This window comes from Orycteropus afer, unplaced genomic scaffold (genome assembly GCF_000298275.1).
Source record: "Orycteropus afer afer isolate SDZICR_OR568_19922 unplaced genomic scaffold, OryAfe1.0 scaffold00056, whole genome shotgun sequence".
NCBI classification, from domain to species: Eukaryota; Metazoa; Chordata; class Mammalia; order Tubulidentata; family Orycteropodidae; genus Orycteropus; species Orycteropus afer.
This window is the reverse complement of record NW_006921643.1, coordinates 4167141-4180603: the sequence shown is the minus strand read 5'-3', so window position 1 is coordinate 4180603 and position 13463 is coordinate 4167141. Positions and strand designations below refer to the sequence as shown.

Here is a 13463-nt window from a genome sequence, read left to right as displayed (position 1 = left end):
AGACATCAATTATTCTTTGGTCTTCCTTATTCATTGTCCAGTTTTGGCATGCATATGAGGCTATTGAAAATACCATGGCTTAGGTCAGGGGCATCTTAGGCTTCAAAGTGACATCTTTGCTTTTGAACACTTTAAAGAGTTCTTTTGCAACAGATTTGCCCAGTGCAATATGTTGTTTGATTTCTTGACAGCTGCTTCCATGAGTGTTGATTGTGGATCCATGTAAAATGAAATCCATGACAACTTCAATCTTTTTTCTGTTTCTTGTGTTTGTGCTTATTGGTCCAGTTCTGAGGATTTTTATTTTCTATATGATGAAGTATGGGGAACTCTGGTAGCATAGTGCCTAAGGCACTTGACTGCTAACCAGAAGCAGTCTTGTTTGAACCACCAGCCATTCTTCGGAAGGAAGGTTGGGCAATCTACTTCTGTAGTGATACTGCCTTGTGATTGATGTCACTGACACAGAGTCTCAATGGGGCTCAAAACTGAAGCATGAAATCACCTTCCTTAATATGGACAGATTGTCCCCTGAATGGGGCACTTGGCCTTGGAATCCGCCCCTAAGGAGCCAGTGATGGGAGACAGACATGGTAGGCTTTGTAGGCCTGTTTACCTTTCTGGGGGAGCTCTGGTAGCATAGTGGCTAAGGCACTTGACTGCTAACCAGAAGGCTGGTGGTTCAAACCCACCAGCCACTCCTTGGAAGGAAGGTTGTGCAGTCCTACTTCCGTAGTGATACTGCCTTGGAAACCCGAGGAGGGGTTGCTATGAGTCAGGGCTACCTTGACAGCAAATAACAACAACAACATTACTTTCTGGATCCCTGTCTTATTTTCTACCTGTCCCCTGTCTTTCACTCCTCCATCCTTAACTCTTTGCTTTTAGCTGCATGTGTCTTCTCTTTGCCAATGCTCTTTCATAGTTTTCTGGCCTTTGAGGCCCTAGAAGGATGCAGGTCAGATCACACATTCTCTTTCTAACTTGGCCTTTTTCCCAATGGGGTGGAAACATTTGAAGATACTATATTTGCTGCTGCCTTTGCCACTGCTGCTCCCTTGGCTGGTTTTGTATATTTTAAATGAGCGTAACCAGTGTTTTAAGTTAATGGTATTGTGGCTGCTCTTGCCCCCTGTGGTGACTTATGTGAAGGGAGTAATTTTGGAATTTTCCCCAAATAAAATTAATTAATTCACATAAGTTCCTAGTCTATTCCTTGGCCAGCTTAGCACAGTATAACCTGTTAATTTCTGAAGCTTATAATGTCATGTTCTGTTTTCTTTTCCATTTCTCCCTTTGATTTAAAGTCTGAAAAATCAAGATACTACTATTATTACTAGTGTTAATAGTAATACTGTTAAACAAAACAACTAATACCGTGACTACTAGTGATTATGAAAATCCTTGTTGGCCTTTTGAGTGCTATGAGAAAAGCACACACCCCTAGATCACCTGGGATTTTCTCTCTTTCATTTTCAGTTTTTCACTCAGCAAATAATTATTTAGTGCTTCTCGGAAGGAAGATTAGGCAATCTACTTCTGTAGAGATACTGCCTTAGAAACCCAAGGAGGGGTTGCTGTGATTCAGAGATGACTCGATGGCATATGACAACAACAGCAATGTGCTAGACCATGTGAGAGGCATTGGGGATAAAATGGTGAGCATTTATATTAACTAGATAAACAAAAAAAAAACCTGAAATATAACCACTGATTGTGGTCAGTCCTATGAAGAAAAAAAAATTTTTTTTGTTGTGATTTTGGGGAAAGTTTACAGAGCAAATTCATTTGCCATATAGCAGTTCACATACACTTTGTCTTATGATTGACTGCAATTTCCCACAGTGCAACAGCTGTCCTCCCACCTCCTCCCCATAGTTACCTCTTACCTGTGTCCTTCCCTCCCATGCACTCCTGCCCCCCCCCCCCAGCTGTGTCCCTGTGCATATACAGCCCTTCTATTCTCCCATGGTTGATCTCTCCAAGGAGTGTATCTACCTAATGTAAATACTCAGCTCATATGCCTGTCTTTTGTTTGGCTGGAAACCACAGGGCTGGGTTCAGTTCTAGACCCAAAGGGCAGCTAGGGGCCATAGTCTCAGGGGTTCCACAAGGCTCTATCAGACCAGCAAACCTGGTCTCTTTTTTTTTTGGTGATTTTGAGTTTTGTTCTACATTGTTCTCCCACTGTATCTAGGATCTCCTACATAGATCCCCCTCTGAGTTGTTGACAGTGGTAGCCGGGCACCATCTAGTTCTTCTGGTCTCATAGTGCTATAGGCTGAGGATCAATTGCATGGTGTACCAGTCCCTTGGACTAGTTGTTTCCGTGCATCTTTGGTTTTCATGAAGAAAAGTTTTATGATGCTGTGAAAGCCTTTGTGTGTGGAGGGGCAACATGATCTGATTTAGGGAGCTTTAGGATGCCTTTCAGAGGAATCTTAGCTGGAATTGGGACGTTGAGGAGATGGAGGCTGGGGTGGAAAGAGTATTCTGGGCAAAGGGAACTGCAAGTGCAATAGCGTCATGGTAGAAAGGAATATGAATCTTCCAGTGAGTGGAAAAAGGCTAGTGGGGCCTAGATTTTGAGGAGTTAGGAATAGACAAGGCTTAAGAGGCAGGCAATGGCAACAGAGATACTGTTGGGTTTCACTAACCATGATAAGGATTTTTATCTTTATCCTCAAAACAGTGGGGAACCATTAAAAACTTTGAAGCAGGGGAATGACATGGTCAGATTTCTATTTGGGGAAAAGAAGTCATTTACTGGAAATAACAGTTGGATTGGAGTTAAGAGTAATTTGTTGTTGTTGTTGTTATGTGCTGTTGAGTCAAACCCGACTCATAGCGACCCTCCTTGGGTTTCCGAGGCAGTATCGCTACGGAAGTAGGATTGCCCAACCTTCCTTCTGAGGAGTGGCTGGTGTTTGAACCACCAGCCGTCTGGTTAGCAGGCAAGTGTTTTAGGCAGTATCGCTACGGAAGTAGGATTGCCCAACCTTCCTTCTGAGGAGTGGCTGGTGTTTGAACCACCAGCCTTCTGGTTAGCAGGCAAGTGTTTTAGGCACTATGCTACCAGAGCTCCCAAGGGGAGGCCAATTTGGGGGCTATAACATTGGCCAAAAGAGAGATTGTGATGGCTCTGGTGGCATAGTGCCTAAGGCATTTGACTGCTAACCAGAAGGCTGGAGGTTCAAACCCACCAGCCACTCCTCACAAGGAAGGTTGGGGAATCTACTTCTGTAGAGATCCAGCCTCGGAAATCCAAGGAGGTGTTCCTGTGACTCAGATCCAACTCAACGGCAGTGAGTTTGGTTTGTTTTTTTCACAGCAGCAGTGGTGTGGAGGATGGAGAAAATGGTATGTGTTCGAAAGACATAGCAAGAAAAACTGAAATATTTTGGAGATAGTTTGGGTATGAGTGGTGGTATCACCTTACTTAACATGTTCATCAGTTTTGGGTCTGTTGAGGTGAAGGTGAGGTCACCTCTCCCCGCCCCCACGTTCAGAAATGAGATTAGTGCTAAAGAGGTTTGTTTACCTTTTGCTCTATGATCATAGGAATAGGATAGAAATTGCCAGTCCTTTGTTGTTCCTCCCCGTATTTGGCTTCACTTCCTCCCAGAACCATCTTCTTTATCTTTTAGCTTTATTTTGCTACTCCAGCCTAGGCTTCCCAAAGGCACACTACCCTAGTAGTCTCCCCACAGCTCTTCCAGTTCTGCTGCCTTCTTCTGCTCCCTTCCTTCTGAATGTGGCCTGGCAGTTTTGTTTTCTGAGCCTTTCCGCATGGAGCTTTCTCCATTTGGGGATTCCCTTTTTACCAGTCTTGGTCCCATTTCTTGCCTTATTTAACCCCTGACTCAACTTTATTCAGGATGCTTCCCAGAGAGGGATTTCCCTATTCTGCTCTGGACATACTTTTAATCCTCACAGCATTTTGAGTAGGTTTTGGATTAGAATGAAGCTCCCATATGCAAATATAGTTACATACTGCAAGTTCTCATTTTATTTCATTAAGCATACAGAAATTCCTCACTGAAGTGGGGCAGCAGGAACAGAAAACAGCATGTCTTGGATGCTGTTGGCCCTGGATCCTTGATTCTCTAATGGGAGTACAGTGGCTAGTGAAACTGAGTTCTCTAGGGACCAGGATTAAGAAAACTACTGAATTCTTGGTACATTGCACTTTTATACTCAGAGTTTACATGGTGATTCTGTGAGAACCTACATTATATTGTTCCTGGAAGGAATTTTTTCAGATTGTCATCCATTTTTGGTTCTTAAGTCAAACTTAGCACCTGCAAAGCAATGCCATCCTTAGGCAGGAGAAAGTAGAGTCAATGTCTGGGGACAGAGCAGTATCTCTGCATCTAGATTTCCAGTCTCTAGTCAGTGAAAAGCTCTTTCCTTGAAATTCTATGTTCTTGTGTCCTTTGTTCACATACACGGTGGCCTTTCATCTTTGTATTCCTAGTGCCTGCCACAGTGGCTGGTATATAGTAGTTACTTGGTAAATATCAGTTGCATGAATGAGTGAATGCATAAATGTAACATTCCTTTTCTAGTATGTGATCTTGCACCATTGCTTTTTAACTATTCTTGGGTAATTGTGTCCAATTGTGTGTCTGAGTATTCCATTCATTCACAACACCTGTTTTCCCCGTTAGTGGATCAGCTCCTCTGAGACAGATAGGTGTTGGTTTTTAATTTCTCTTGGGTCCAGTCCCGGCCTCCTTGGCTTGCTATGTCCTCCTGCCTTCCAGTCTCTACCTTCTTCCTTCTCATAAAACTTAAGTCCCACAAATTTTATGTGCCAGTTCTGGCCTAGGGACAGGGGAAATAAAAAAGGAGGAGACGTAGTCCCTGTGCTTGAGGAGAGAGCTGGATTAAACAGATGAGGGTGGTAAGGTGTAAGTATGCTGGGATGGCAGGCTGTCTGGCGTTTTGTGGGCCCCAGTGGAAGAGTGGGAAGGATGTCAGGGAGGAGGCAGTAATATGGCCATGCCCTGAAAGATGAATAGGTATAAACTAGGGTACTGTAGGCACATAGCAAAAAGGTTTATTATTAGCTCAGTTTAAAGAAAACCTGTTGTTGTTAGTTGGCCTCAAGTCTGTTCTGACTTGGGGTGACTCTATGTATTACAGAAGAGAACTGCTCTATAGGATTTTCTTGGATTACAGAAGAGAATTACTTTATAGGATTTTCTTGGCTGTATTTTTCTTTTTTTAAAAAATTGTAACTTGTGTAAAAGTTTACAGAACAAATTCATTTTCTGTGTAGCAATTCATCACACATTTTGTTTCATGACCTTGACTGCAGTCTCCATAATGTAACAGCTCTCTTCCCACTTTCTCCCTGTGGTTACCTTTTCCCTGTGTCCTTCTTTCCTGTGCATTCCTCCCATTTGAGTTATCTCTCTCTGCAAATATTGTCCTTCTGATTGCCCATGGTTGATGGTTTAAAGTAGTGTACTTACCTGGTGTAATTGTTCACCTTGTAGGCCAATCTGATGTTTGGCCGGAAGCCACGGGAGTGAGTTCAGGCCCAGTGGGTGATAGGGGTCATAATCTCGGGGGCCGACTCGATGGCAAATAACAACAACAACAACAACAACAACATCAGACCAGTAAGCCTGGTCTTTCTATGATTTTGAGTTTTGTTCCACATTTTTCTTCCACTTGATCCCGGATCTCCTATTTTGATCCCTTTCCAGGTGGTTGACAGTGGTAGCCAGGCACCATGTAGTTTTCCAGTCTCATGGTCATGTAGGCTGAGGTTCCCATGACTAGTCCTTTGGACTAATTGTTCCCATGTTTCTTTGATTTTCTTCATTCTCCTTTGCTCTGGATGAGGAGAAACCAATTGTTGCATCTTAGATGACTGTTTGCAAGCTTTTAAGACCCCAGTCACTACTCACCAAAATAGGATTTAGAACAATGTTTTTGGGTAGTATATTAATTCACTTGAGCTTGATGTCCCCCATGACCATGATTCTGAGCCCGTGGGCCCAGCAACTCACTCCTCAAGGTATTTGGCTGTGCCTAAGAAGTTTACAATAACTTTGCCCTCTGTTAGCTCTATTATATATATGGACATTCTTATAGCATGTACAAATTGATTGTAATCTTAATGGATGCAGATTGGTAGGCCTCTTCTTCTATTGTACCACTTGGTGGGTTTAAAATTACACCTTTTAGGTTAGTAGTCAAGCACAAACTACTTGTGCAATCTAGAGTCCTTAGAATAGCTTAAGTATGCACATTCTGACTAGGAGATGTTGATCTCTGGATTGAAATATGGATGGATCCCCTTGCCTGCTTTACCTCAGTTCCTTTCTAGATGTGGACTAGCAAAAGTGAAGTATATGTGAATGTGGTGTGTGTTTGTATTACAGAGACAAAGGAAAAATGAGAGATGAATGGATGGATGGATGGATGGAGGAAAGTGAACACAGCAGAGTCTAGCCTTCATCAACTAATAGATGCTATTGGCTTTTTAGCCAGCCATTCCATCTCAGTGTCTCTCTGAGGACGCTACTTGATACGCCTTCACCCTTCATGTCTTTTAGGTCAGGCTGTTCCTGTAGGATCTCACGTACGGCTGAATCTCCAGACTGGGGCAAGAGAACTGAAACTCCAATATAAAGACAAATTCCAAAATAATTTGAAAGGATCAAAAAAAGGCAAAAGGTACAGTGTTATCCCTAGGGACTTGGAGGGTAAGTGATGGCATTGATTTTATAATAGTAAAAGTAATGACAATGTAATGTTTCTTCCCCAAATTCATACAAATTTTTTTTTTTTAATTTAAAATTTAATAGTCTAGAATTTGTGATAAATCTGTCAGGGTTTTATGGATGTTTACTTCCATAGTCTTTGGAAAGAAACAGTTTGCAAAGCAAACTGATAATTTAAAAAACACTCTAGGGGGAATGCTTAACCTGCTTTAAAAATGAAGCTATTTTTCCCAGTACTTTAAGAGCACCCATTTGAATCCCAGCAATTAATGCACTGATTACAGATGAGTCATCTATTCATTAAAACAGGCCTGTTAGGCCTTCTGCTTTGCAGTGATACTTCCTTGGTGAACAATAAAATTGCATTTTAAAGTCTTTAATTCAGACTAACTCTTCCTCTTGTTAGTCCATATAAAACAGACTTTCTTACAGTGTTAAAGTAGAAGCAACTGCAGTTCTCCAGTGGCTAGAGTCCCCCCCCCCCCTTTTTTTTTAATAACTATTTTAGATTATTTGATTTTGGAGAATTCAACATCTCTATTTTTCTGTTGTTTGCTTAAAAAAGCTTTCTCTGCTTAGTATTTGTGCATGAGAGGGAAAAGAAAGAGTTTGAGGTCTGGGGTTACAAGGGGCTGCTGGATTTGTGCTACTTGGAAGGTCAGTATAAATACTAGTCGTGAAGTTTGTAACACAGAGGCCATAAAACTATTGCCTGTTTTTGTATGGTCCATGAGCTAAGTTGGTTTTTGTATTTTCTAATGGTTAGAGAAAATAAAAAGAGTATTTTATAATTCTTGAAAATTGTATGAAATCCAGATTTCAGTGTCTATAAATAAAGTTTTATTGAAATATAGCCATCTTATTCATTTATGGATTGTCTGTGGCTGCTTTCTTGTTACAATGGCAGAGTTGAGTAGTTGGAACAGAAACCAAAGGCCCACAAAGCCTTCAACATGATCTAACCCCTACAATGATTAGTCAATCCCTGTTCTACTACATGTAAAGTCTGCATGGATTGAGAATAAAATAATTTGATTTTTATTATTTAAAGAATACTTTCAGTTAAATAGGAAGCATCCTAAAATTGAAAGGTACTTTTGAGACTCAATTCTTACCTGAGTCTTTTTGACAGTATACCTGACACAAAGGTTATTGATCTGTTCATAGACAGTTATGTGGCAGTCAGAACTCCACAAAGCAGCCTGTTCAGATTCGGGCAGTTTTCACTGTTAGAAAAGTCTACTTTATATTGAAAGAGAGAGGCATTTGGCTTCCTTGTAGTCACCCCAACCTGGGAAAGATCTTTCATTTTCTTTCCTGTCTCCAGATAAGCCTAGACCTAGAGTGTCCCAGGTCAGAGGGTTGTTCCTTTCTCACAGCCATTTAAGAAAGAATCAAAGAAAATCCTTGCCAACCTCCCTTCCCAGCACACATACCAAAACCAAGCCCAAACCCATTGCCATCAAGTTAATTCTGACTCATAGTTAATCTAGAGGACAGAGTAGAACTAACCATAGAGTTTCCAAGGCTGTAAATATTTACAGAAGCACACTGCCTCACCTTTTTCCCATGGAGTAGCTGATGGGTTAGAATCGCCAACCTTTTGGTTAGCAGCCAGTACTTTAACCACTATGCCACCGGAGCTCCATTTTATATATATATATATATAAAATTTGACTACTAACCAGAAGGTTAGTGGTTCAAACCCACCAGAGACTGGGCAATATTCTTACATAAAGATTTACTGCCTCAGAAACCCAAGGGGGGTTGCTGTGAGCTGGAAATGACTTGATGGCAGTGAGTTTGGTTTTTCATTTATACATATAGAGACACAGAGTTTTGGATATATATATACACACGTATATAAATATATATGTATATAAATATATATATATGTAAATATATATATATACACACACACACACACACACACATATACATAAACACACACACTTTAGTGTCTCAAAGTACTTTCAGGAAGTCTTTTCTCACATCTAAGCTAAATCTTACTTTCTAAAGAAAACAACCTTTATTTTTACCCTTGGTTTAAGATACTTAAATTAGGAACTTGATTAATTTAGACTTTTTTATTTGTTGGTTTTTATATCATTGGATATTACTTCTGTAATACCTGATCATCAGTAAAAAGCTTATTGCTTTATCTATTGTTCGTATCTTTTTAGACTAGAAGGCAGAGCCCTTTCTGTGGTTTTTAGTAGACATGCTATAAGGAAGGAATATTTGTCCCCACTCCTGCTTCTTTACTTTTTTCCTTTGGAAGTTTTCTGAGAATTCTGCACTAGAATGGCCTCTGGGGTATTCTGGATATGTCTTCTTCCTTCTCAGCATTTGTAGCCAGTAGCAAATTTGTCTGAACATCAGTGCAAGGACATCAATAAAGTGGTATGGTATGGGTATTGAGTGCTGTGAGCTCAGTGAGTCTCTGGCTACCTTTGGCAGCAACTTCTTTCTCCTTGGGTGAACTATGCTCCTCCAATGCCACTTCCCAGGGTCTTCTCTACGTTCTAACACTAGAATGAAAACAGAGGCCTAAGTGCATTGGCCAGTTCCCTGAAATTGTTATAGTATTTTGCTTACCTGCTTATCCTGTTTTGAGGACAAGATCTTCAGATTCTGTCAGATTGTTAAAGAATTTGGTGAGCTCCAAAAAAAAAAAATAAATAAAATAAATTACTAGACGAGAGAGAGAGGGATAATACAATAAGCTGAATTCATACCGGCCTCTCCAGTACTCCTGCTGGATGGGTGGCTGATCATAATGCTACCTAAAGCTGTAATGCATAGGGGCTGGAGCTTTATGGTCTGGGACAGGGCCCCTGCCTCTGGCTTGTCCCAGAGGGTTCTTCTGGCACTTCGTGACCTTAGTTCATATTTGGCTTCTAGCAGTAGATTTTCCACTTGCTAGTTATGTTTCAGGCATTGCCATTGCCACTGGATTTAGGCCATATTACTGGATTAAATAGGAGCTCTGGTGGCATAGTGCCTAAGGTATTTGACTGCTAACCAGAAGGCTGGTGGTTCAAACTCATTGACATCTCCACAGTACATCCTTTTTATTGCCCTGGCACAGCCAGTGCTTAGAGGATTGAAGGACGATTTACACTGAAGCTGTCCTATCTTGGATTGAGCACTTAGGAAGGTACTGTATGGTATAATGCTTAAGGGCATGGGTAGTGATAGGACCATTTACTTACTCTATTAATTCATTTCACAAAAGACATATTAAAAGGTCATGCAGCAGGCACTGGGGATATAGTAGTAAACAAAGCAGATCATACACCAGCCTTATGGAGGGTGGCAGACAAAAACAGGAAAAGAAACACAAAAATAATATAATTCCAGATTGTGTTAAGTGTTAGGAAGAAATAAACAAGGTGATGAGTCCCTGGAGGAGACCACTTTTGATAGTATAGTTTGGGAAGATTTGATCAGGATGATAGTGAGATGAGATCTGAGAATGAAGATGATTTAGCTATGCAAAGGGTTGCCTTTATAAGTTTAGGATTAGAATATTTTAGGTAGTGGAAACAAGAAGAATCACTGGCTTTGTCAAGGAGAAGATTTTATCATGTTTGAGAAACAAAAATGATCAGTGTGACTAGAGACTAGGAAAAGGAAAAAGCTGATGGGAGCCGAGGTGGGCTAGATGGGGCATATCATCTGGAGTTTTAAGGAACATAGTGAGTGTACTTTTAATTTTAAGTGCAATGAAGAGCAATTGGGAGATTTTAAGCAGGAGAGGATTTGTTCCCATGATATTTGGAAAGATCATTCTGGTTGCTATGTATGTGGAAAATAGATTGAAGGTAGATCAAAGAAGAAACACAGAGACAATTAGTGTGTCACTTAAATAGACTGGGTATAACATATGATCTAATCTAGAGTATCACAATGGAGAGTGGATGAATTTGGAGATTTAATTTTGAGTTAGAACCAACAAGACTTGTTTACTATTTAGATGTAGAGTTTGAAGGAAAAGGGGGTATTTGGAATAAAGCTTCCTTTTGGGGTTTGAGAAACTAGGTGTTTGGAGATACCATTTATTGAAACAGAAAAAATTGAGAGAGGAACAGGCTTATGAGCAGTAGAATCAGGAGGCTATGTTTTAGATGTAATGAGTTTGAGGTATGTGTAAAACACTTAAGATTCGAGTGGAAATACATCAGTTACTATTAGCACTTGACTGCTAACCAGAAGGCTGGTGGTTCAAACCCACCAGCCACTCCTCTGAAAGAAGATGGAGCAATCTACTTCTCTAGTGATACTGCCTCAGAAACCCAAGGAGGGGTCGCTATGAGTCGGGCCTGACTCAGCGGCACATAACAACAACAACAACATTAGTTATACAAGAGCCTGGGGCCCTGCAGGAAGGTTTGGCCTAAAGATAAAAATTTGTGTATCATTGGCAGATAGATATTTAAAGAGAAGTAGGGGGAGAATGTGGAGATAGAGAAGATTGTCCAGAACAGAATTCCAAGGTATTTCACACACAAGCTTAAGTAGGAAAGGAAGAACCAGCTAAAGAATTAGAGAAGGGGTGAGCAAGAGGGAGAATCAGGAGAAAGTGGTAACAAGATGCCAAGAAAAGAGGGATGAACTATGTAAATGCTTTTCAGTGGTTGAAGAACATGAAGTTATTGAAGGTCCACTGAATTTGGCTATCCAGTTTTTGGTAATTTTGAAAACATTTTTAGTGGAGTTGTGGATAAAGGATCTAGATTAGAGTGAATAAATGGCAAAGTAATAAGGAGTCAAGAAGGTGGGGACAGTGAATGAAGAGAATGTGTTAAAAAAAGTTTTACTTTAAAGGAAAGCAGAGAAATGGCTTGATAACTTGAAGAGACTGGGGTCAAAAGAGTATTGGTATACTGATGGGAATAATTCAATTGAAAGGAAGGGAGAACTTGATGACATAGGAGAAGGGGGTGTAATTTTTTTTTTTTAAATTGTGGTGAAAACAGACACAACAAGACATTCACCAACATAACAACTTCTATGTTTACAGCTCGGGGACATTGATGACATTTTTCATCTGTCACCATTATTGCTATCCTTTTCCAAAAGATTCTACCATCATTAGCACAAACTCAGTGCCCCACAATAAAAAAAACTTCCCTTTTCCCCCTCATTCCTATCCTTGGTAACCACTAATAATCTTTAGTGTGTGTGTGTATTTTTTGCCCCTACCTAGCTAGGAATTTTCCCTCCTCTCCACTCCCTGGTAATCAACAAAGTTTCCTTCCATATATAAACCTTCCCTTGACTTTTTATAATAGTGGACTAATACAGTATTTGTTAGGAGCTCTGGTAGCACAGTGCCTATAAGCACTTGACCGCTAACCAGAAGGCTGGCGGTTCAAACCCACTAGCCACTCCTCAGAAGGAAGATTTGGCAATCTACTTCCGTAGTGATACTGCCTCGGAAACCCAAGGAGGGGTTGCTATGAGTCGGGTCTGACTCAATGGCAAACAACAAAAACAACAGGATTTGTTGGAACTTAAGTTTTACAGAAGCAGGGACACCATCATTCATTATAACAGAAGGGAACACAGAGAATGTCTATTCACATGCAGGTTATTTTTTAAGTTGATGATATGAGAAGATAAGGGAGTTCCTGCTGCTGATAACTATTTTCTCAGTGATGAATGAGGTGATTATGAGGATGAGGTGTGTGTATGCTTGCACGTGTGGATGTTTATATGTGTATAATTGGGATCGAGAGTAGATGTGATGATGGATGACCTTGTTGTTGTTGTTGTTGTTATGTGCCGTCGAGTCGGCCCCGACTCATAGCGACCCCTCCTTGGGTTCTGAGGCAGTATCACTACGGAAGTAGGATTGCCCAACCTTCCTTCCGAGGAGTGGCTGGTGGGTTTGAACCACCAGCCATCTGGTTAGCAGGTAAGTGTCTTAGCCACTATGCTACCAGAGCTCCCATGGATGACCTTAGAGGGTGAGATTTAAGACAGCAAACGGAGATATGAGACATGGTAGGGATTAGTCCTGGCCATGTCTTTGAGAAGGGATAATCTGTTCAGTTATAGGCCTGAATACTTATCTCCCAAATAGAGGAGGGGCAGAGCAGTGGCATCCCTATGGAGCAGTGGCATCCCTATGCAGCTGGCAGTGAATGCAGCTCTGCAGGCCAAAGAATTCTCTCCCCTGTCTTGAAGGAGTGTGGTGATTAGTTGAATAAAATACTACTTTATATGGGATTAACACTGTACCCAACACATTGGTTAAGTGCTCAATATATGGGAGTGATTAGTTATTATTAGCTTAGGAGGATTGAGAAGACAGGTATTTTTCCCAGGGCCCTAAAGGGGCCTAGGATGACTCAAAGACTGAATGAGTAAAGCCCTGAGAACTTGGCCCTTTCATGAGAGCTAGAGTCTTGGACTCTGAGGTGGATATGCTTTCCTTCCTAGAAGAACAGGCCAATATTACCTGTCTTGATTACCTAGTGTTGCCATAACAAAAAATAACACAAATGAGTGGCTTTAGAGAATAGAAATACATTTTCTCCTAGTTTTGGAGGCTGAAAATCCAAAACAAGTTCTCAGCCATGTTGATTCCTTCTGTGGGACTGTCTCCTAGTTTTTGGTATCTGCCAGTGATCCTTTGTGCCTTTGCTTGTAGATGGGTCCTCACAGGGCATCTGTCTCCTCCTTGTATGTGTCTCTGTGTCTCTTTTCCTTTTT

The 13463-nt window shown here is 40.9% G+C and overlaps 1 protein-coding gene across 1 annotated transcript in view; it reads left to right on the top strand.

Moving 5' to 3' along the window:
• The window catches only part of SIL1 (SIL1 nucleotide exchange factor), a 397052-nt gene that overhangs the window by 188166 nt on the left and 195423 nt on the right, over window positions 1–13463 (top strand). The window contains exon 4 of the mRNA XM_007938964.2: window positions 6573–6693. Coding sequence (XP_007937155.2) covers window positions 6573–6693 — 121 coding nt within the window. The remainder of the gene's footprint in view (window positions 1–6572; window positions 6694–13463) is intronic.